The following is a 23,676-nucleotide window of genomic DNA, read 5'->3' as shown; positions in this document are numbered from 1 at the left end:
CCGTATATTCGAAGCAAATTGACCCCAGCGTATCCGGCAATAAACTAAATCATAGACGTCACGAAAAGTTCGTTTGACCTTTTAATAAATTCGATAATACGACTTAATATAGCGCACAAACCAGGAAAAAATGATTGAGATCGAGTTTATGGGTTTTTGAACGCAGCGATAACGGGTAAAGGTCATTTTCATGCATGCTTTAAATCGGTCTTCGTCGAAACGAGGCACTGTTTAGTTTAGTTTATTTCCACCAGATGTCTAAGAACATCATTGGTACGAAAATCCAACTTTTAAAGTGGCTAAATCTATGAAAATAGGTGTATGAATACCTCTAATAGTATGTATGTAAATAATATGTTTTAACTAACGTTAGTTACATTTTGAGATGCATTTATCTTCTGTTTTTTTTATTAATTGTAAATACAGTTTTTCCTCAATATACCTGATATGATTCCACTTATGGAAGGATCCACCCGGTATCGCAAGTAGAAAGTCAAACTTCCGGGTTCGATTTCTTCTACATTTCAATTAAATCTAAATGAGCTTTTCTCGTAGCTGAATCAATGATTAATGAAAACTGTACCGATATCTGAGAAGAAGAATTGATTTATTGTATATTTGGTGGGTGATGTATATGGGTTCGGGTTCCCAATTGTTTATAGCGTCACCTAGTAGTCGCGACACGTACTAATTTTGCACGTCATTGAGCGAGCACACGAGATGAAATCGATCGACTCATCATAAAGCTAATTCCAATAATTCGTATGTCCTCCGATACGGAGGATCGGACTGTTTGCTAGTGAAATACGCAATAGAATGTGATAAATCGCTAATTTCGGAAATGAAAACCTTTCATTTCGTCGCATATCTCATCATACTCGCAGTTATGGAAATACATAGGGATATCGACGCCGAGAAGGCGAGCGAAGTGAAATCAATTGGAGCCAGAACTGCGTAAACCTCACGATATCCAAAGCCGCTATTCAGACAATGAATACTGATTCCTTCGAGAATCCACTCTCAGCATCCAAGACGTTCCCCAATTACTTGGATCCGTCGGGAATTCCGTTTTTCGGCCGGTCAATTATTTCGATGAAAGCGACCGGAAGATCAACTTATCGATTTAGGCAACTCTGTATATATAGCCTGTTCCAGTAACTCACGGAAACGACCTTGGGAAATATCTTCATCTTTTACTTATACCATTTTCAGAGATTTTGGTATCTCGCAGAAAAAAATATCTGAATAATTTATAAAATCTTACCGCGAATGAGCGTTCCAGGGAAATCTTAGATATAAAACTTGTTGTAAATGTTCGGTTGAGGTGCGTTACTTATACAAAGACACGTGGAATAACTAACTAATTCATAAAACCTTTATGTCAATGAGTATTCCACAGCGAAATCTAAAATATATAATTCAATGGGAAAAAAATGATGCAAATATTCAAATATGACATTTCAATTGTGATTCATATTTTTCGCGCTTAGTTCGGCCGACTTCGGACAACAAGGGAGCGAAGACCGAGGTGGTGGCACGATCAACAACAAAATAGCCGAACTGGTCGCTTCAACTGGCGAAACCGTGAACATTACAGAATCTAAAGAAGACGTACTCGGCGAATTAGATGCGCTTCACACGAGCCAAAATAAAAGCCTAATGTGCAAACCTATCAGAAATCCGGATCTTCAAATTATAGGTAACCTATATATTGTTATGCAAACTGAATTTCGTATAGAAAACCATTTCAAACAAGTCAATGAATAAAATGCTGCTTCGACCGAACAACATTGTAGGGGTTGCGCAGATTGTCAATAAGCAAGATGGCCTACCGTTTGACGAATTGGACGATCAACTGTTTGAGGTAAGAATTATGAATTGTTAATTCTTTTTCAGTGGCGTTAATTTTTGATTGCCGCAGCGAATCGCCTTTTTTGACAGGTTCTTATAGATAGCCGCGGCGAATTTACATCAATTTCGTTTCATAGTATAGTATATGCCGCAGCTTTCGCCGCTGCAGTCGCTACAGTTCCGACGCCACTGTTTTTCAAAGAGAAGGACTTCACCGGTCACATAGAATCGGTCTAAGAAAATTGGTTACATAAATCATTTAGAATACCAGGGTGGCCATTTGGAAATCAGGGGGAAGTCAAGGGAAATTTTTCTTTTAAAAAGTCAGGGAATATTCGGGGGATTTCGTATAAACTCGGGGAAGAGTCAGTGAAATTGGTCGAGATTGCTAGATCGCACGTAAAATCAAACATTTTACGTCTAGTATGTCTTACGTATTTGACTGTGTTAATCGATTGGATTCTTAGCAGATCGAGTGAGTAGGTAAAACGACGTGCATGTCAGGGAATAGTCAAGGGGAAAGCAAGTCAAATAATAGTGGCCACCCCGATATATAGAATGTAGTAAGTTATGGAATCCAAATGAACTTTGCCCTTAAAGAAGATAAATTTGCCAGGTCTCGGGGTTAGATCCTGGATTAGGCGGCCTTCAGACGGCCGGAGTGATATCCGTACAATGTTTGCTCGGGTCTCTACATGAGCATAAACATTCGGATATTTTTTCTCTTATAGTTACGTTACCGATCACGCCGCAGTTTCCATCATACGATAACTCGGTTTATGAGATTTTCTGTCACAATGTTCCGTTGTGATATCCGCACGCCCCGCTCGCGGCCAATGTAAACCGATAAAAATATAATTTGAAGCGACACATCTGCCGGCATTAGGCACCGACGCTGTCGCGGGTTTACGTATATCCCATCCCCACGAGGGGTTATTCTATCCATCGTCTCCGTCTGCTGATGTCTGCGATCAGTCGCCGTTTATTGACATTTCGTGCAATGCAAAGTCAGATCAAATAAAAACATATCAGACCTCCGAGTTGGAGACGATGATATGAATACACGGGAAAAGATAAACCAGGAGTGATGATATAACTCTTTATAGTCGATGTCCGTGGTTCGTTTAGTCGATAATGTATGAATCGATAATCCGTTTGAAGTAGTTCTCTTGAAAATCTAATTTCTATTTTGTTTCATCGGGAACCGTAATAGTCACACTATAGGATCGAAGAGCAAAAGAGACCACTGCGGGAACAATCTCTTCCAGGTCTGAGGGAACACTATCATATGTATTGTGGCGGTTCTGATCATAATTTAGAATTACTTCATTTCATTTTGCTCAAGAAAAGTACGTTTGTTTAGCACAGAAACAATTAACCATGAATACATAAATGTAGGAAGAACATGAATATAAATGACAGTTATATATAGTTTGTTTCTTTTTCCTCATTGTGCGCCCCCGTCACAGCTGTGGTATAAGGCGAGATCGTAGTAACATACTTGCCGCTGGCGGATCGTAGGGGAGTTAGCAGCACGCCCTCCCCCTATTTTTTTACCAAGATTACATTTTCACAACCTTTTTTAAGAAAGTTACTACATAAAAAAACATACTGTGGCAAATTATTGCAAATCATTTTGTTCGAGAACCATTAGATGCTCAGAGAATGATCTATTTTTTTCAAAATTTCCTTAGGGGTCCCAAAACCCCCTAAAGGACTGTGCGTCTACGGCTCTCACGTACCAAGTACGTGTATACAACTAGACCTCGGATGTTTGGGCCCCCAATTCAAAATGACTGGATTCGACCCTGCGTGTATCATGTTTTGAGCGTTGAAAATGATTTTCATATATTTTCGATTACTTGACTTTTTAGGCATTTACTATATTTTGCGGATTGGGCATCAATAACTGTATGCTATACGACCGTGTTCGAGGATCATTAGCCAGACAGGCTGTAGCACTGGAGGTAATATTTATATTCACATCCAAAACCAAGTTTTACAGAAAAGTTTAACTCCGAATTCGATTTAAATTCGGTGTAAGTCAAATCGATCGAGGAGGAATTTAAACCTTTTATTCGAAAACTGGGCCAAGATATTTAATCTAATTCCAAGTAAGATCACTTTCTAGCGTTAATAACAAAAGATCGGCACAGAATTTCTATTCTATCATTCATTTCACTTCACCTCCGTACCCGTACATTTTCAGTGCCTGGCTTACCACGCTGGTGTCAGTTTCGAAGAAGGCGAAAAGCTGAAGGTGAGCCGCTGACCACGATAACTAATGTTCAGTCTCGTGAAACGTTTTTACTAATCAAATTGTATCATCAATATTCAATACCTACATCACGCAACTTCCTTAATTGTGCTGCTTTGTCAACATCGTTATAGAAACCATCGAATTCTGATAGCACGAGCTTGTTGCCAACTGACATTGAAATATTCCCGCTTCATTATCAGATCACTAACCTTCTTCTATAAGTCGTATTCAAGTCTTAAGTCACAATTATGGCGATCTAATTCTTTCGAGTTGCTGGTCCAAAACATTGAGATGTTTAATCATTGATGAAGCACTATGCTGGTGTTGGTTATGTAACGATGTATATATTTATAGAATCCCATACTGATATAGACGAGACGAGAAAGATAGAGTCCAAAAAAAGGTTTCCTTAAAGCTAATGATATCTTCCCTGAAGATGACTGTTAGGTGATAGTCGAAACGTCGAATTGATAATTCATTAGCTTAACAGAAACCTCTCGGACTTCATCTTTCTAGGCTTATTAGTGTGAGATACTCTATATATTGGGCTCCTTTGACCGAATATAGTTTGAGAAATATTCATACGTAATTCAAATGATATGTAATTCAAATCTCAATTAAGAAATAGCTTTCAAAAAATTTCAAGTTTAATTTCATCACCCTTGTATTTGATTATATTTATTTATCTGTTATTACAGTTGCAGTACCAGTGCACAGTTAACAAACTGGGTTAAAGAATTTCTCTTTAGACAATATCTTAAAATTGCGTTTTTCAATTTGTAAATTTCATAGCCCTGCATATTTGTTAACCGCGCTGAAATTTATATTTGGAGCGCGGTGAATAAGACATATATATCATACTCGTTATCATTAAGAGTGTATCTATTGGAAAGCACCAAATATGGAAAATGATTGAAAATAAATTAATAATTTTTCATATGTAGGAAATGTTTTTCAAATGTTGTAGGATCAAGTAGTGCCTGAAGCCGACGCGCTATCGTTGGATAAATTGACTTTCAACGACTTCAGTTTACGTATGGACGACATGGTATTGGCTGGCATCCGTATTTTTATGGATACTGGACTAATCAATAAATTCAAAATTGACTACGAGGTTCGTAATAACTATATTGGTTAACTTTCGAAATGAAAATATCCCATGCGAGTGACATTACCAAAAAGAACGGGTCAGTTAGTTGAGTATTCATAGCGATATGTCCCGATAATGTCGTAAACAAGAAAACTTACTTGAAAGTTTATTGACGCCTTGAAAAAATAACTCATATGTTGCGTCATATTGTCGACAATGAATATTATAATATGAATTAAGTAATGATAAGGATCAATGAAGTTATTGTGGATTTGAAAATATCGATAATTGAATTGAATTGACCGGGAACCAGTCTAGCCCCAATGTATTGATAACGCAGTGCACATGCCCTCAAAAATATCAATATTTATCAAAAATGAAATAAGAGTTATGAAATATGTTTAATTATAATATAAACGCCAGAATTCACAATTGTAATTGTTATTTTGAAATATTGATGACGTAGTGCACCTCGATTCAAACAGAACCCCTATTATATAACGCATACTAGGTATGAATGTATATAAACATTACCGTAACGGTTTTTACGGCGTTAAAGCAAAATACCATATTGCTTATGACAAACAGATGAAGTTTTATGGTTGTATTCGACAAAATAAAACAAATCTTGATCACATTATATAACTCAACGAGCATACCATTGGATGAAAGAACGCATTTCATTTTCTCGTGCAAAATTCCTTCATATACCGATTATGACGTGTCCTTTGGCATTTTTGGAACTAATTCTTTTGAATCGAGGTATATCACATGAATCCTCCTTGTCTAATTGATCGATGGGCAATGTCCGCTTTCTGCACCACCAGATGGCGCACATAACAAAAGTACAGCTCGATCAAAATCTATAGTTAATTTTCCAACATCTATATGAATCGGCTCCCTCTCACCAAACGAGTTATTAGGCGAAATATGTCACTAGATAAATTCGCGTTTAGTTTTCAGGGCTCGATCGCGTGTTATTTCGCTTAATTGAATCCATTTAATGTATCTTCGATGTGATTGCAGACTCTCTGTCGGTTTCTGTTAACGGTGAAGAAGAACTACCGAAACGTTGCCTATCATAATTGGCGTCACGCGTTCAACGTTTGCCAAGTTATGTACGCCTTATTTCAGGTAGGTAGAGTACAACGCAGCGCAGACGTGAATATGATATTTTGAAAGCTCTTTGAGATTAGCGAAATTGGACAATGATATTTCACTCGACGGTGCCAGGACCGGCCGGAAAGACTGAAGTTTGTTTTTCTTTAATTCGGGGTTCGAGAATTCATTTCGCGGAAACCAAAATTTATGTTCGGATAGGGCCGTATTAGGCATTCGAATGATGGGGGCAGAGAAACCTTAAAACGGCATTTAGAGTCAAACACTGATATAACGATTATTCTTATAGACCTTAACACAAACTGTTAGGCCTATAACGAAATGCGTGTCAGTCCCAAGCGAAGCGATTCTAAACTAAATTTCAATCGGCAAACAAGCAGACACCAAAGGGGCACTTTTGCCAATGGTTCTGGAAGGCAACTGCTGTCCCGGCATCCCCACGCTAAGCACAGCCATGCAAAATGATTTTCTAATAAGTGCAACGAGAAAGAAAATGAGTTTTTTGTCTGAGACGCCGTTGCTGCTGCGATTTACTAATCTCCAACTGTAAGTTCCCTCCCTCCCGCAACGATCTTGATGAATTCTATTATCGAATGCTACAATTTTCAGACAATGCGCGTCGATAAGTATTTAGACGACAAGGAGGCATTAGCTCTGATTGTCGGCTGCTTATGTCATGACCTTGACCATCGTGGAACAAACAACGCTTTCCAACAAAAGTAAGCACAGTATAGAAGAATAGTAGAGTATCAACATAACATATTGGACTTATCATTCAGAATTCATAAGATCTATTAGTCAGTCTAATTGCATTGGGAATTACTCGAGTAATGTTTCATTTTTATGTCGTTTTAATGGATTTGAATGTTACTGAATTTTATGTATGAAAAAATAGATTTGAATAATTAGCTTGGAGATTGTGTAAAAATGTAGAAAATGTATAATATACCTGGAGGATAGGGTAGGATAGGGTCCTTACGAACAAAACTAATTCAGATTTGCGTGAAGGGCAAAACGTTGTTTATCCTTTTGGTTAAAAAAGATAATAGACTCGTGACCATATTAGGGCATGCACAGTCTTTTATTCAATAAAACGGTGTAAAAAATGATCTAATCCAATGCAACGAAAAATATCTTCTTTGTACACGGTCGATAATACACTTTATCCGCGTTGTGACGATAATATAGAGTGTATCCAACAATAATAACGAAAAACAGTCCGAAAATGTAACTGGAGCTAGTAGTTTATTTAACGTTTCGACTATATTCTAATATTCGGTATTCCTGAAGATGACTATTAGAATAAAGTCGGAAGGCCGAATAAACTTCTAGCTCCAGTAACATTTTCGGAATGTTTTTCTTTACTAATGTGGGATTCCTTCTACATCTTCGTATGTACGTACATTTTGCGCAAACTCGCGGTTATAGAGGAAAAACAGAACTTGGAGTATTTCACCCTCAACCTCTTCGGTCGAAGAGCATTTAATACCTCTGCAATCATTTTCCATAAAAAAAAAGTTTACGCAAAATTAGTAATAAAGCACTACGTAAAAAATGGTCTTCACCAAGTTTGATTGATATATAATTCGTATAGATCCAGTTCCGCTTTGGCGCAGTTGTACGGCACGAAAGCGACGCTCGAACATCACCACTTCAACCACGCCGTCATCATACTGAACAGCGACGGCAGCAACATATTCGAGAATCTAACGCCCAATGAATACGAGCAAGTTATGAAGCTACTCAAACATTCGATTCTCGCTACCGATCTCTCGTTACACTTTCAGTAAGTATAACGTCTTGTATGGTGGAAAGACCGTGAATGGATCTTCAAGTAGTTGTTTTCTCTATCATTCATCGGCTATTTTGAAGTGTCTTCGTTATCGACGCTCGTTGAATGTATGTAAACAAGCATTACAAGACGCTCACATACATGGAGACGAACGTATTTAGCAACATACGTATAGTTGTTAGGATTATATTATTATGTTAGGATATATATATATATATATATATATATATATATATATATATATATATATATATATATATATATATATATATATATATATATATATATATATATATATATATATATATATATATATATATATATATATATATATATATATATATATATATATATAACGATGATAGTGTGGAAAGGCCATCTTGGAATCACTTCCAATATCGGCATCTGATGACGATATGAATTGGTTGGAGGTTTTTCGGAGGACACATCACGGTTTTTGAGCGGGTTGTTTAATGTTGATGTGGCGATTTTTTGTCCTAAATAACGTTAGGAAGGTTTGTAGCATAGTTTAAATGTGAATGATCACAAGGACGCAATCAATTTAGTAAAAGAAAATCATAACTGAATGATATCAAAACATCGCGCATCAGCCATGTGGACGATCTCTGTGAGGAAATTAGTGAACTACATACAATTGGCAGTTGGGAGATTGTGCCTCTGTTAAGGAACATGAACTAACGTTAATGGTATAGACATGTAACACTGATGTGTTTATGTCTCCCCCATATCAACCAACCCATCGAAGACGGGTTTCTGGCTAGTAACTAATAAAGCTGGCTTACTAAGCGCTGAAATACGTGCGAACGCAACTTGCTCGCAATGCGCGGTATTCGGGCATAGTCGGCACCACACAATCGTACGGTACTATGTAAGCCCAGTGTCTCGTGTGAAGCCGCTTTTCATTTGAGGACTGTTTGACTTGGAATATATTATATAGTTTTCATAAAATACTTATTGTAGATTTCACTTTTAAGGTCGATAAGATAGACAATATCCGTTTTATATGAATACTTAAAAGTACCGCAATAATTTAGAAGTAGTATAACATGGCGCTGGAAAACCTTGTTTGCCTAACCGTGGTTAGTGGCTTTTCCGTGGTTAGGCTAAGCAGCTTCAAATAAGAGGCCGCACGAAAACATTGGTTAGCTATCAGCGATTTCCTGCACCCATTTATGCCTAACCACAGTTTACTTACCACGGTTAGCACCAGCAGGGTTTCCTGCACCGGCCCCTATTAGTTTATAGCCGAAACGTTGCTCCAAATATACACTATTCTTATCTACTCGAGAATTCCGTCTTTTGCTGAAATAATCGTCGGATTTCTTACCTATATTTCGCTATACTCCAGAAACAGAGACAAGTTCGCGAAATTGGCAGACGAAAGTGACGTATGCTGGCAGGAAAAGTCGAATAAAGAAATTCTACGTGGCATTCTGATGACCGCTTGTGATATCGCTACCATCTCAAAACCATGGGACGTCCAAAGCAAGGTAGCAATTAACGCTGAGGTCTTTAGTTCATGGACCAAATTAACATTTCCGAGCGAATCATTATTATATTATTTAATGGTAATTAGGTTGGTCTCATTTTTGAGTAACTATTTGACGAATGATTACTCCAAGGTCTCATAGGCGTGGTATTACTTTTATCCCATGGGATATACCTCGATTTTCCAGCTATTCTGTATGTTTTCGCATTGTTATTAGGCTATAGTAGTTATCAATTACCCCAATAATAGATGTTACTCCAGTGGGAGTAACTTTGACACCCGATTTATGAAACCATCACAACACCCGCGGCGTTTAAGTCCTCCGAAATCACAAATTTAGGTTCCTCGGTATCATGTCGAAAAAATACGTTTAGAATCATTTGAATAGATCGATGCATTGAATGCAGAAAATATGCAATATACCATCGGAATGTGCCTCTAAAAGATTTAAGAAAATTACTGTCCCAACAATGTGTCAAATTGTTAACCTTATTTTGTCTATGTATCCTCTTCGAATGTGCTTTTAATGAATAATCCACGTTTTTTTTCCCAGGCGGCCGAATTGGTAATGACAGAATTTTTTGACCAAGGCGATAAGGAACGCCTGGAATTGAAGATCCAGCCGACGGCTCAGATGGATCGCGAAAAACAACACGAACTGCCGAAGTTACAGCTCGGTTGGATAGATGGCATATGTTTGCCCTTATACAAGGTATGCTTACGGTATCTCCGGTGCGAGTTGCAAGTTGTCTAACAGTCGTTGGTGTAGATGAACAAGAACACTAACCTGAGTTTTCTTTAGGTATTTTGGATTTGAATATTGATAATTGAATCGAATTGACCGGCAACCACAGTCTAGCCCCGATATATTGATGACGAAGCGTACATCCTCTCAGAAATGATTGAATCTATCGAAAATAAACTTAGAGTTATGAAATATGTTCACAATCCCTAATTGTTAATTTAGAACGCCAATATTGATGACGTAGTGCACATCCTCTCAAAAATAACTATCAAGATTATAATGAGTTATCAAATCGATTCATTCGATTAAAAAAGAACGCCAAAATTCACAATTGTTATTGTTATTTTGAAACGCCAATATTGATGACATGAATTTCACATCGACTAGCGCATAAAATCATGATAAGAGTTTTTCCAATTTCAAACTTTTCAATTCAATTGGGGATCTAGCTCTGTGTTATCTTTATAACGGATATGCATTCGAATCGGAATCGAATACGATTTGGTTATACGATACACATGTAAATTCTTAAGTATAGGAGTATTGCTGATTTGCGTTATTCCACCGTATATTGAGTAACAGATTTGGTATGATTCTCTTTTTAGAATCTCGTAAAATTCGATGCAAACTTCCAGCCGATGTTGGAAGGCGTGCTACAGAACAGACGAAACTGGGAACAATTGGAACAAATCCGTCTTCAAGGAAACCGCGTTAAAGAAACGGGCGTGTGAAAAAAACAATGCATCCCGTCAACCGTCGTCGGTATAGAGTTGAATTAAGAGTAGCAACCAATGAACTTGTCCCTCCTGTAGTAAAACCTATTCGGTCGGAAAATCGTATAGATGCCGAGTCGAAAATCGCGACCGCCAGTCTCGTGCAAATGTACATCGATATTTATGATAATGAGAACTATACGCCTATAGCGATCGGTAATACTTGCGCAGCAAACCCGGTCGCTTATATCGATTAGCAGCGATGTCGGTCATTTGCATTTTTACGTATGCTCGATAAAACACTGAAAAGCGACGAATCGACCCCGCGGCCAATAGGGCTCAACCTACGCGAACGATGGATATACGGTATCGAGGATATCGTGTACCTTTCATCAAGGGCGAACTTCGGTTGCCCGAGTTAGTCGACAATAGTCGAACTGTAAGTGAAACATACGAGTAATCATCTCAAGATGTCGCCTGACCGTAGGTGAATCCGAATGTCAGTTAGTCGGAACTATAGTCCGGATTGAGCACGGCCGCTGTATATAGTTCGGACCTAGTTCCAAGATGGCCGAAACTGAAATGAATGAATGAATTTATTTTGCATTTCAAAATTACATTATATAATAGAAAAATTTACAGGGGAAATGCGTTACGACCGAACTATAGCGCGTTCGGATATTAGTTCCGCGATCGCTAGTCGACTAACGGCGAAAACCGAGGTTTGCCAAGGCTAACACGTTATTAGTCATCTCCACAAAAACCCACAGTTAGAAAATTCTTGATCAAATTAGAAAAAGAAAATCAAAATTTGGAATATCTCATTTCGAAATCTACACTGTGTATATGTATATACATCTTCTGAATTTAACTAGCATTTGACTAACAATTGCGGGTTTTGTATATATAAACGTATCGAAACACGGATACTATGTTCTTCTTTCAAGTCGATGTTATGACGACCAAATTCGCCGATTTGCGGTCCTCGTTTTCAGGACTTGCAGGTATTTTTAACGAATTGTACGATTCGGTATACCCGAAGGCTTGTTTGTACGATGTTTCAATCTTATAGACTTCTACGTAAGCCTCTAAACTTTACACTTTAAACAAAACAGTTGTTAATTCGCACGTCTGGTAAGAAGTTTGTTAGATGAAGATGAAGATGATGTTAATTGTTATTTAAAGTTTTAGCTTCAAACTTATATAATATTAATCAGAATATGATTATTAAACGTTAATATGTTATTTACTCGAATCGATTATTTTGTTCGTTATCCTTCATTCATAATGAATTAATTAGATTTGAATGATTATTTCTCCCATGGATCAGCACTTCTGAAGACGTATATGGTATAGTATATATACTGTTATCAGCTGTTATACTATATCATGAACAACAAGTTGAAATAAATTGAAATGAATGTACATTATTACTGTGTATTTTTTCTTTTTCAATGTCTTTTCGCGAAGATAGGCTATAAGTGAAACTCACGCCAAAGTCGGAGATCCTCGGAGCGCTCCCGCAGAAAATATCCGGAGCGATTTCACAATTTCTAGCATATTTGGGTGAAGATCTTGCTTCCTTTTCCTGCAATTTGGCCTTGGATCAAGTAAATTTGAAAGCATGTGCATATTTTGAACGAAATGGAATGAAAATGTACTAACAATGAATGAAAAAATCGATGCTATTATCTTCTTGAGGGCAGACCTTCGTCGATGAGCGGGGGTGAGCTTTCGAGACCCCAGACCTCCAACCCTAGAATTCAGCTGCCAAGATATAATCCTGAAATGCGATGATGATTAGAAATGATTAGAATATCAAATCAATGCAGCATATCTTGTGGTGAAGCTAGCAAGATTGTTAGCGCTTTTTGCCCAGCGTAAGGAACGATGGTATAAACTCTTTCTTGCTCGATAAACCACTCCAGCCGGTCTATTTCACTAAAATATATTTGCAAAAATCCCTGTTTCTTAAATCGGACACGCTACAGAGTCATTGTATACTCAGCGTATTGAACTAAATCTGGTCGGACGATTCTGACCAGCCAAATTGATTGAATCCAGAACAGCACTTATTTTGGGATCATATAAAGTCCTTTATAACGCCATCGTTGATACCGATGCGAAATATGGCGTAACATCGAATTTAGCGTTATGAATGATGGCATTTCAATTGATTTCGGGTGAGATTGAGCAAATTTGTGGGATAAAAAAGGATGGTTTTATGAAGAACTTTGACTGTATCATTTGCTTGAGTGAAAAGTATAATGATTTTGGACCGTATTATGAGCAGTCCACCAAATGCAACAGACAAAAAATGATTAGACCATTAAATCGAGTGTTCATATTAAGATACAATCTATGACCGTTAAAATACTGTGATTTATTGCCTAAATAAATACGATGCCCTGACGGACAAAAGAGCTCCACGATGTTCGATGATGACATTATCGCGCGACGACAAAAGGCACAGATTTTGAGCAGATGAGAAAAAAGGCCCGACCGTGAACAGAGAACAGAAAGGCATTCGCGTCGAGTTCACTATACGAACGGGTCATAGCCGGCGGCGATCTCTTGATAAAATCGATGACTTCGTAGTGTTTCGCAAGGGTAAAAAGAGGCCATACGACGACTCCGTAACGCCCCTTCCAACGACGTACAACCGAGTTGTTGTCGACATTATCCAAACGGACGCTGTTGGGACGACACGCCTTCAAGCTGAGCGGGATCCGTCTCCAACCGTGTACTAGATAAACAGGTAAAAACGCGATGACTAACTGATTTCGTGATCTTTAAGAATCTTCTTACGAAGGAGAGATATTCGATTCATATTCGAAAGATACGTATTCTGAGCGTACGAAACTGGTTTCACAAAAAAACATCGCGTAATAGTTTTTCAACTGTGCGCTTAATTGCAACTGGATATCTTAGGATATTAACTATTTCGTAAGCCACCGGAATATAACAAAAACCTGATTTGGATAGTTATTTTTACTGCGGCGCATTCTTCCGAAAAATGTCTAACATCAAAGATGATTTCGATAGCGGCGAGGATTCGTCGCCGACTGGTCAGCAGACGACATCGGACGACGGTAAGGACAGTTCCGATCGAACTTTTAGAAAATCGACCGACATCTCCGGGAAGTGCTTGAGCGAGGACGAATTGCAGCGGCTGCGATTGAAAATAAACAGTCGAGAGCGCAGACGGATGCACGATCTGAACTCGGCTTTAGACGAGCTACGCGAAGTCATGCCGTACGCTCACGGGCCTTCGGTGCGAAAACTGTCGAAAATCGCCACTCTTCTACTGGCGAAAAATTACATTCTCATGCTAGCGCACTCGTTGGACGAGATGAAAAAGGTAGTGCGAGACGTTTGTCCGGCGTATTTCGCCGCCAACGTCGGCGTTATCGGAACCGGTACTATGTCGACTAGTCGGGTCTCGCGGCACCACGGCGAAATCGTGCTCGACGTGCCCCCGTCGCTGGCAGTTCCGTCGATGCCCGCTTTGACGACGGCCAGCCATCATCAGCAACCGTCGCAACTCTCGCCCATCATCCAGCACGGCCAGATCGACGCGCGATCGCCGCCGCTGCAACATACGTGTCCGCTGTATCCGTGCGCAGTTTGCGCGGCGCAGTCGTGTTTGTAGTGAATCGCCATTATCAGCCTTTTAAGAACTTTTTCTGATCGAATGAACGATATCTAAGCAGAAAAGCGCGACGAATTCGAGTGACGATGAACCTGATACTGTTTCTAAAATGTTGTTTGTTTCGTTTGGTTACATTTTTTTCAAAATCAACAAAAATGACTATTTTACCCGTGCGTATAAGGATGAATCTTGTAAAAATCATAGACTGATTCTAACTTTCGACTTGCACATACTTGTACATTTAAGATTACTTTACGTATGTGAATTTATTAGTGTATATTATGTTGATATTATATTATATATTTGTGTGAATAAATGAAGCGTGTTGCGCGATAATGAATTCGCCGAGTCATTCGTGTATTTTCTCGAAATCGGGCTAGCAGACAGGAAGCGTCTTTCCGTCGTTTATTCGTCTCTTTGACTATTTTGCATCTTAGCCATGCACCGGCTAAACGCGCCTAAAAACCGCGGGCGTATTTGGATAATGTTGGACTATTAGCCGCAAATGTTGCTAATTTGCCGACTGGAGTCCACGCAAAGGCACAGGAGATTAGCCAGCAAACATGGCAGTCGGTGAAGTAAAGCTCGCTGAGACGCCGTTTCATCAATAGAATTAGCTGGCAATATTCGGTGAAACGTTGCGGGGTTTCGTCGCGTTTCATTTCAATGTCGCAGCGTGTAATAACATACGCGCCATCCGAGCTTTTTCAGGATCCCGACAGGTATAAAGGACAGACTGAATAATATATCAGAGGGGATGTTGCGGCGACGCCATCTCGGCGAGTTGCGTCGATATCCGCGCCCGACCCGAATATCGTGTCGATATTACCTGCAGACATTTTTTTAAACGATTATAGTATTGCATTTCGGTATCCATTGGTGAAACACTATTCCGTGATGTAACGATAATAGAGAATCCCGAACTAACAAAACGAAATGAAGATGAAGTCCGAAAATTTCCTTCAAGCTAATGATTTATTGATTCAATGTTCCGACTCTATCCTAATAGTGACCTTCGGAAATAGTGAGTGATATAAAATATGAGATATATATATATACACGTGTCAGTTTTCCTGAAGATGACTATTAGGTTATAGTCGAAACGCTGAATCAATAAATCATTAGCTTGAAGGAAATTTTTCGGACTTCATCTTCATTTCGTTTTGTTAGTGTGTATCGCTTTCCGGTATTTCATATGTACAAGAAGACTATTGAAGACTAAGACTACACGTCAAAGATTCCAGACAGCGAAGGTCGCAAAAATTCCATCTTGAAAATGCGAGAAATATTTTGCAATAGAAACACGTATGCAAACGAGTTTTTAAATATTCCAAAAGAAGATAATATTGTCCCATTATATATCATGATTTTTACTTCAATGATTTAAGCGTTATGTGTCATCGACATATCATAATTTTTATTTGAATGATTTTTAAGTGTTCTCTATTATACCATCGGCTTTGCTACATAAAATAAAACCAAACATATATTCATAATTGAGGGTTTTTCTTGTGCTTTTTATTCCTGGCGTCTGGAGTCCATAATTGGGTCGACGATAATTCGAATCGAAAGCTCCGTCCGTTTGTGACTTTTGTCAGATACGAATTGAAGATTAAAAACCACCGATAGATTTGTCGATGAAAGTGAAATCGTTCGACGAAAGTATACCAGAGGTTTCATCAGATTTAAAGATACGACAAAGTCGAAAAAAATCGAGTGGGATCCGTCGGCAGATTGCGTGCTGTCAAACCCAACCAACCATTTCCACGATGATTGGCCTTACATTAAAGAACGTTTTCCCTTCGATGGCTGTGCACCCTTTTTTACCATTCTCGCTAACCGCGGGGTTTCCTACCCCCTAATGATCAGCTCACTCGGCGATGTTTTGACATTGTTAAACACAAAACGTCGGCCGACAAAAGCTATCGGATTTCACACACGGAAATAATTTGCTAGATGGCAGGGTGCCGGCCCGTTCAAGTCATTTCCATTATCCGCGCGTCCCATGTTGGACACAATCGGGCACAATAGCAGTTTTTGTTAAGATTTATGTTAACATCAGTCCTTCACAGTTAAAAGCTCTTTACGACGGTAGTTTTTTCCATTTGTTAGTCTTTGTAACTCGCTAAATCGCCGAAAGGTGTAATCATTCATTTACATCCCCCTCCTCGATCCGATCGAGGAGAGCCAGCTGGAATTGCTGCTATTTAGTCCGTTGAAGTTTTATGAAGCCTTTATGCGACGTCGAAATTATTCTCGACGAGAGTATGATTATTTTTCTCGATTGCATGTTTTAACGCCAAACCAAAAGTACTTGAAAAAACGTGTAGTTGAGGATCTTCAAAGTAAATATCCATTTAAACCGGACAGATAAATGGTGTTAACTCAATATAAGCGTTGTGGGACTCATTTTTAGGGTTATATCGTATAGTGCGTGTTCTCGGGCGATAGCTAGCATTTTTTCGAAGTATATCCATGATGTAAACATGTCAAGGTCGATTGAAATCCTCCAACCGTTTGTCCATGCTTCCGTAAAAACCGCCGATAGTCGAGCGCAGATTCGACAAACTCGTCGCGTAATCCCCGTACAAGTGACACAACTGTTCCACTTCCGCTGGTTTGACGTCGAACGAACGGCAGTACTGCTCACCCAGGCATAGCACTGCGCATTCGCTAGGGGTCGCTACCGTTGCAGTGTTCAGAAGGCGAGTGGACTGCTCGAAATTTTTGCCCTGTTCCAAATCGTAAAATGACGATCGCAAGTCACCTGCGTTATATGAGAATGATAAATATACGTTATATGAATGATAATATTATTATTAATTTTGAGTTATTTTACATGCGCTTTCGTTAATTTCCAAAGCAAGATCCCACAAATATCATGAACAGATTCTACGCCCACTGGGAATGCTTTGATCTATCTACGTACCACCTCGAGACAGGTATTGCTTAACGGTACTCCTAACCTATATCATAGTTTAGTTTATTGAAATTATTTAACGCAGTACAAAATACGTATAAATATAAATTTTACGTATAGGAAAAGGACCGGATGTCCTACATTCCTGTAAAAGTCTGATACGTGAATATAAGCGAAGGGCTTAATTTCAGATTTAGATTATACTGACCTGGACACTGTCTCTCGACGTATACCCAATCCGTGGGCTTGTCAGTGATATACTTAGTCGGTGCTGTGTGACGGTTATGGGAGCTCAGGTAACAAGCGTGCGGCACCGTCGTCAGAAAATCCATCGATCGACAGGCAAATCTGATTGAAAATGATATATACGATTTACCAGTTAAGAAATTGCATTCAAAGCTACCAGTAAAGAAATACAAATTCTATCACACAAGCCAGGACTAGAAAGGATTGTAATGTCTGGCCGAGGTTTTTCATCGAGAATTGTTAGTCAGCAGTATAGGCCCTTACGTGAATTCGGTATTAGACACTCAAATATGTCTTAACTATTCCTAAGTCTAAGTAACTAGTGCAAAGCGCAACTCCTAAAAACGTGGCTGTACCCATTGTAAACAAAAACAAACTATAATCCTTATTTTCTTCTTCATTGCTAAACTGATCGCCACTAAAAATGTGCCAAAGCCGATACCCCTTGCTTGGATTGGCTAGATGACTCCAAGTCATATTAGCGTGAAGAAGGGTGATAGCAACCACCCGAAATATTTCATATATATCAAATAGCTTTTTAGATCAATATTTTAGTTCATATTGTTGGATTTTACTAATTGTTTTATCACGGATATTGTGATCCACAGCTGATTCGACTCCAAACTTAATCAAAGGTAGGCCTATATACATGTGATCAAAAATACTTGATGTGATCGACTGTAAGCTGTTTGAAATTCTTTCGCACGGTTCAGTGGCTACCCCGGAAGGCACGCCATATATAATTTTTTCGAAACCATTAACGATAAGATTGATACTGTTGGACTGAAATCAAAATCTCATTGATATTCTTACTTCGTCTGCAGCACGCAGACCCGCTCGCATTGCTCCCGCGGCATATTCAAAGAGGTGCCATAATATGCATCATTCAAACCTGTCAAATATCCCTTCGATACGACTTCCCATTGACATTTCTGGCAATGTGACGCTTCAATACATGCCACTAAAAAGAAAATGGTAAGAAAATGGTGAAAAACTTATTCGGAATGAATTGGTATCTATACATGGAAAACAGGCTCCAGCTTAATTGGGGGATTTCTGCGACGATGGGCTATATATCCAATTTGAACTTGTGACGTCACAGTGTTCATATTGGTCGTCAATGAAGTCCAATGTAAGAGCGTTCAAAAAAGCACGTACGTACTTCAAAATTTCCCGATTTTCTGAACCACCTGTCAACCATGTACCACCTTTGTATCGAAATCCTGACCCCCTCTTATAGGTATGCGAATATCCCACCCCGTCAAGTAAGTTATGAACTGTTGGTACAAAATACAATAGATGGAAGAATTTATTTCACTTCAGATAACATCAGATTTACATTTAGATCTAATATACATTGGATGTGAAGGACACACCTAGAGCCATAAGGCTGTACAGGAGCGCCCTTCATATTTACTTAATGCATACCGGTATGTGTTATGAAACAATGATCCCAATATAGAATAAAGCAAAATATTTTATCTTTATTGACTTTTTGATTTTTTGAATAACACAAATACGCATTTCTTTTGAGTTTAGTTCATCAATCATAAACATACAGATCGATCTATACCCCATAGGCACGTAACTACCCCCTGCACTGCGTTTTTACCAAAATCTACCCTCCCCACCCCCTTGCAGAGGCACGTACGTTTTGAACGCTACCTGTGGTATCAAACCATCGAATTAAGTGACGCCACTGCAATATCTGTACAGGTCACTACTAACCAATAGAAACGACCGTAAACGATGTCCGATGTATGAACGCGCGGGTCATTTGTAAATTATGTGCAGAGATATCCTAACGAACCAGCGGTGGCCATACGTTGACCGAGATCATCATTAGATTACCTCATTCTCGAGCGAATTCTACCAAGATAATTTCTAGCGTCCCACGTACCTGTTATAATGAAGCCGACTATTAGTACCATCTTTTATTTGTTATTTTATGATGTTCGATATGTTCCTGCTGCCTTTATATAACCTCTGCCTCTGTACGTCTCTTGTCCGAGAGACTAACGAAAGAATGGAAAGAATTAGATAGACACGCGCGTATCAATTCATTGAGCAATATTTCATTCACCTTTCGCGTCCATAGTGCATACGAAATTAATTCTTCGTTTTTTATCGTATAAAGCCACTTTCGTTTTCGTCAGTTGGATTTGGGGAAACCCTTATGTAAACATTGAAACCTTTTCATGCAGAAATGCTTTAGTACAAACCTCCCTCTGCACAGCTGTTGTAAAAGGCACAAACTGTGTTCAAAATCGACCGGATTTCTATTTTGTTGTTTGAATTACTACGACTGACATATTTTGCTTAATATCTCTTCTAAGTAAAATGTCATTATACACTTAAGCAAGGGAGATTTCGTTTTAACAGGGGCGGATCTAGCTTTTCGGAAAAGGGGCCGCGCACTACCTACTTAGGTCACTACTTACATAATGAGGCGGGGTCTGCTCCTCCAGAATGTTTTGAAAAATTGGATGCATTCTGAGCACTTTCCTGGTTGAAATAAGTAATGTTCACAATTTCAACATTTTCTCTAAAAACGTCTTCGGTAGAAAATTGAAAAAGGGGGTGCGCCACTTATGCCCTCGGAAATGCATCATTATGATATATTTATATTTATTATAATAGCCAAAATGATCAGTAAAAGGATCTGAAAAGTTCTGATTAAACTGATTAAAACTGGTAGAAAAATTCGCGTGGTTAGAATTTTGCAGTGAAACTATGAATTGATGACTTCTGGTCGACTTGCCGCTGTGTATCGATACCAATGTGGCGGCTCTTATTGGCTTTTGATCGATGAATCGTCGCTAAGATGTCAGGAAACAATTCAGGTCGTCGTTAAAGTGTCAAATTTTTAATAAAATAGCTCTACGCGTGTAGCAGCGCGTCGTTCAAGAGTCGACGCTATAGATCTGTGCGAGTTAAAAGGCATATTGCACATTAACACCTATCATTAGAATCCAAATAGCGTATAAAAATCGCATGATATACGTCATATCCATTTTCATTTCTACCGATTTTCATTTCTACCATCGGAAAGTCTTCATTCGTGGAAGTTCGGCGGGGATATTGTTTCAAATGTGCAGCATAAACAACATCCGGAATTTCCAAACGGGCACCGTGTTTTGTTTTGAATTAACAGTCGAAGTCGGTTATTGTCGTTATTGGATAGGTCGATGCAATGCACAGAAATCATCACAATCAATCTATTTTTCCAATCGAAGAATTTTCAGGGTTACATACTAAACGTATGAATTAAGTCATCATTTGGATAGTCAGCAATGTATTGATAACGGCTAAGATGACAACTGAGTTTGACTGCAAACACCAAAAAAACTAATGGACGAGGAAATAACAATTTTCAATACGTAGTCAATACGTAGTCCGAAAAATGTACCTCTTATTTCTAAGATGTGTAAATCCATTTGTCATCGTAAATTTGTTGTATTAATGCACGTTAAAACCTTTCGACGTTTTGGTTGTAACGGTCAATTTTGCCGTTTTTTAGACCCTCCCTCCACTTGTACCACCTTGTACATATTTTATTGACCCCCGTGCGTACATTTTGAAAGACCCCTCCCGCATCAATTGTTGATCTGCCTTCAATTGCAAAATGCTGAGATAGTCGCTAGATTTTAGCGACGAAGATTCGATTATATAAAATCGTGTGAATCTTGGAGTGGGATGATATTGGGTAACTGGAATCTAATATTATCACTGTTTGGCGTAATGTTGGATATCTCTCGTCCACTAAGTACGTACATTCTAAAGAGACCCTATTTTTCATTATACTTTATTGGCGGATAAATTAATTTGAACATTTAATATTATCACATTTCCAATGTATTTTTATTCATTCATTAATTATATAAAAATTTCACGTGAATATAAACCATTTCATATCATCATAAAAGTATTCTAGAAATCTATTCATATATGGTACAATTACTGATTTATTAGAAGTCGGTGGGTGCTAGGGTTTCCTGTGGAAATCTGATATAGATCAAATGAATAATGAGGCGAGCAACTGAATAAAATTTCTTCGTTTCTCCCTTTTTGATTTGATTGATTGATTTCGTTTTATGTTTAATCGTCGTGTACCTGCCGAGAGCGAAACAGGAGGGTTTGATTTTGAAAACGGAAATCGAAGTAGAGATATAAATAAAAAGTATATTAAGTAGAGTATCCCACACTGATAAAACGAAAGGTCCGGAAAGGAAGTCCGAAAAATATCCTATATAGCTGATGTTTTTATTCATTCGACGTTTCGACTATAACCTAAAAGTCATCTTCAGGAATATTAAATTAACAAAATGTTGAGATATTTCTTGCTAATTTGTTCTCAAAACATGTAGAATCAGAGATAAATGTATATAAAGTAGAGTATCCCACACTGATAAAACGAAAGGTGAAGTCCGATGTTATTATTGATTCGACGTTTCGACTATAACCTAAAAGTCATCTTCATGAACATTAAATTAACAAAATGTTGAGAATTTTCTTGCTAATTTGTTCTTAGAACATGTAGAATCAGAGATGCTTGTATATAGGTTCAAGGTCGTTCTTCCATGAAGCCTGAACAATCATGGGAGGGGGGTTTATTTTGTCGGCTGCCTTCGACATTCGGAAAAACTAAGGGGTTAAGATCATTATTACATTATTAGGTCATTTTCTTTTTAATAGTAGGATTTTGATTCATTGAAATGGAAACGACAGCCAATGTACTGTACAGTATGATGTATATCCGGTCGCTATGTGTAATGAAACATTCTCGATTCGGAAAGCATGCGATCTCAATCTAATCAAATTATACGCGCTTTAATGGCAGTTTAATGATAGGAACGGCAATTCACATCCCGGCATCAAGGCCAAACATATTCTCTACCGTGCAGATTTTCATCAAGGTGTTATAAAGGGGCGGTGCATACGCATCGTCGCGTTAACTGCGTGGCATTATAAAACCACAGCATCCGGAAACCGGTCTTTTTAACAACTTGAATTTGAGAGTGGGATTAAGCTTATTTGATCCTTTCACTGTGGAATTATAAACGGGCCTTCGGGTTTGTCCGCAGCAGATTTGATATTTTCTCATTGATAAGGCCCCTTTAGATTTCTTGGAGTATGGATTTTTTTTCAAGAAATGAAAGGAGAGCGAAGGGAAAAAGCAAAATAAACATAATTCTTTTTCTGTGATAAGCGTTTTAAAAAGGAAGGGAACAGGAAACACTTTTTTATTATTATTTGAGCATTTTCCATGCAAAACTTCGTAAGGACTCCGCAAGAACCTAACCATTCAGATGAACCTAATTATTTGCAAGTCGTAAGATTGAAAACAAGATAGACTTATCACAATTTTTTATTTTCGGAAAAATTGTGATGAAAACACAGACTAAAAAGAATTTTTTTTTTATTTTACCATTTTTGCTGACGAAATGATCTCTGGTATGCCGATGGGTAATCCGCTCTCACCAGTACTAGCTGGGGACTGGTTGCACAGTCATGGCTTAGACTTAAGACCAACTTAGTTCTAAAGCCAATCTAACAACTTAAGACCGGTCTTAAGATTTAAGACCACTTTTGGACTTAAGTCACGACTGTGCAACTGGCACACCTGGACTTTTTCTGGAACACGTGGAATCCGACTCTAACTGTCTTGATGGGTAAAACGCCACTTAAAGAATTCCCGAGATCGCGTCCGATGATAAAATTAATACGCTTACCGTCAAACGCACGAAAAGACCGACCAACACAAATTGATTATTTTAA

At 38.4% G+C, this 23,676-nt stretch overlaps 3 protein-coding genes across 5 annotated transcripts in view; 2 read left to right on the top strand and 1 right to left on the bottom strand.

Moving 5' to 3' along the window:
* LOC141906826 (dual 3',5'-cyclic-AMP and -GMP phosphodiesterase 11A-like) overlaps positions 1-11,380 on the top strand; it is a 68,497-nt gene extending 57,117 nt beyond the window's left edge. For 2 of the 3 annotated variants that reach the window (XM_074796238.1, XM_074796237.1), the window contains 11 exons: positions 1,491-1,699; positions 1,797-1,864; positions 3,726-3,818; positions 4,061-4,111; positions 5,079-5,225; positions 6,228-6,335; positions 6,930-7,039; positions 7,915-8,106; positions 9,482-9,623; positions 10,176-10,334; positions 10,973-11,380. In XM_074796238.1, the coding sequence (XP_074652339.1) occupies positions 1,491-1,699; positions 1,797-1,864; positions 3,726-3,818; positions 4,061-4,111; positions 5,079-5,225; positions 6,228-6,335; positions 6,930-7,039; positions 7,915-8,106; positions 9,482-9,623; positions 10,176-10,334; positions 10,973-11,098 (1,405 nt within the window). In that variant the 3' untranslated portion in view covers positions 11,099-11,380. Of the gene's footprint in view, positions 1-1,490; positions 1,700-1,796; positions 1,865-3,725; positions 3,819-4,060; positions 4,112-5,078; positions 5,226-6,227; positions 6,363-6,929; positions 7,040-7,914; positions 8,107-9,481; positions 9,624-10,175; positions 10,335-10,972 lie in introns of all 3 variants that reach the window. The other variant, XM_074796239.1, reaches the window with a different exon arrangement.
* Positions 11,381-14,096: 2,716 nt separating this feature from the next.
* LOC141907729 (uncharacterized) lies at positions 14,097-14,732 on the top strand. The gene has a single exon (XM_074797468.1). It carries the CDS (start codon positions 14,097-14,099, stop codon positions 14,730-14,732), a length of 636 nt encoding a protein of 211 aa, XP_074653569.1.
* A 1,402-nt stretch (positions 14,733-16,134) lies between these two features.
* On the bottom strand, positions 16,135-18,736 carry LOC141907514 (uncharacterized). The gene is made up of 3 exons (XM_074797178.1): positions 18,712-18,736; positions 17,861-18,000; positions 16,135-17,499 (listed from the first exon to the last, which is right to left on the bottom strand). The coding sequence occupies exons 2-3, from the start codon at positions 17,982-17,984 to the stop codon at positions 17,222-17,224; spliced, it is 402 nt and encodes a 133-aa protein (XP_074653279.1). The 5' UTR covers positions 17,985-18,000; positions 18,712-18,736; the 3' UTR covers positions 16,135-17,221.
* Positions 18,737-23,676: the final 4,940 nt, after the last annotated feature.

This window comes from Tubulanus polymorphus, chromosome 6, assembly GCF_964204645.1.
Source record: "Tubulanus polymorphus chromosome 6, tnTubPoly1.2, whole genome shotgun sequence".
NCBI classification, from domain to species: domain Eukaryota; kingdom Metazoa; phylum Nemertea; class Palaeonemertea; order Tubulaniformes; family Tubulanidae; genus Tubulanus; species Tubulanus polymorphus.
The sequence above is the reverse complement of the archived record's forward strand: the minus strand, read 5'-3'. Positions and strand labels throughout refer to the sequence as shown.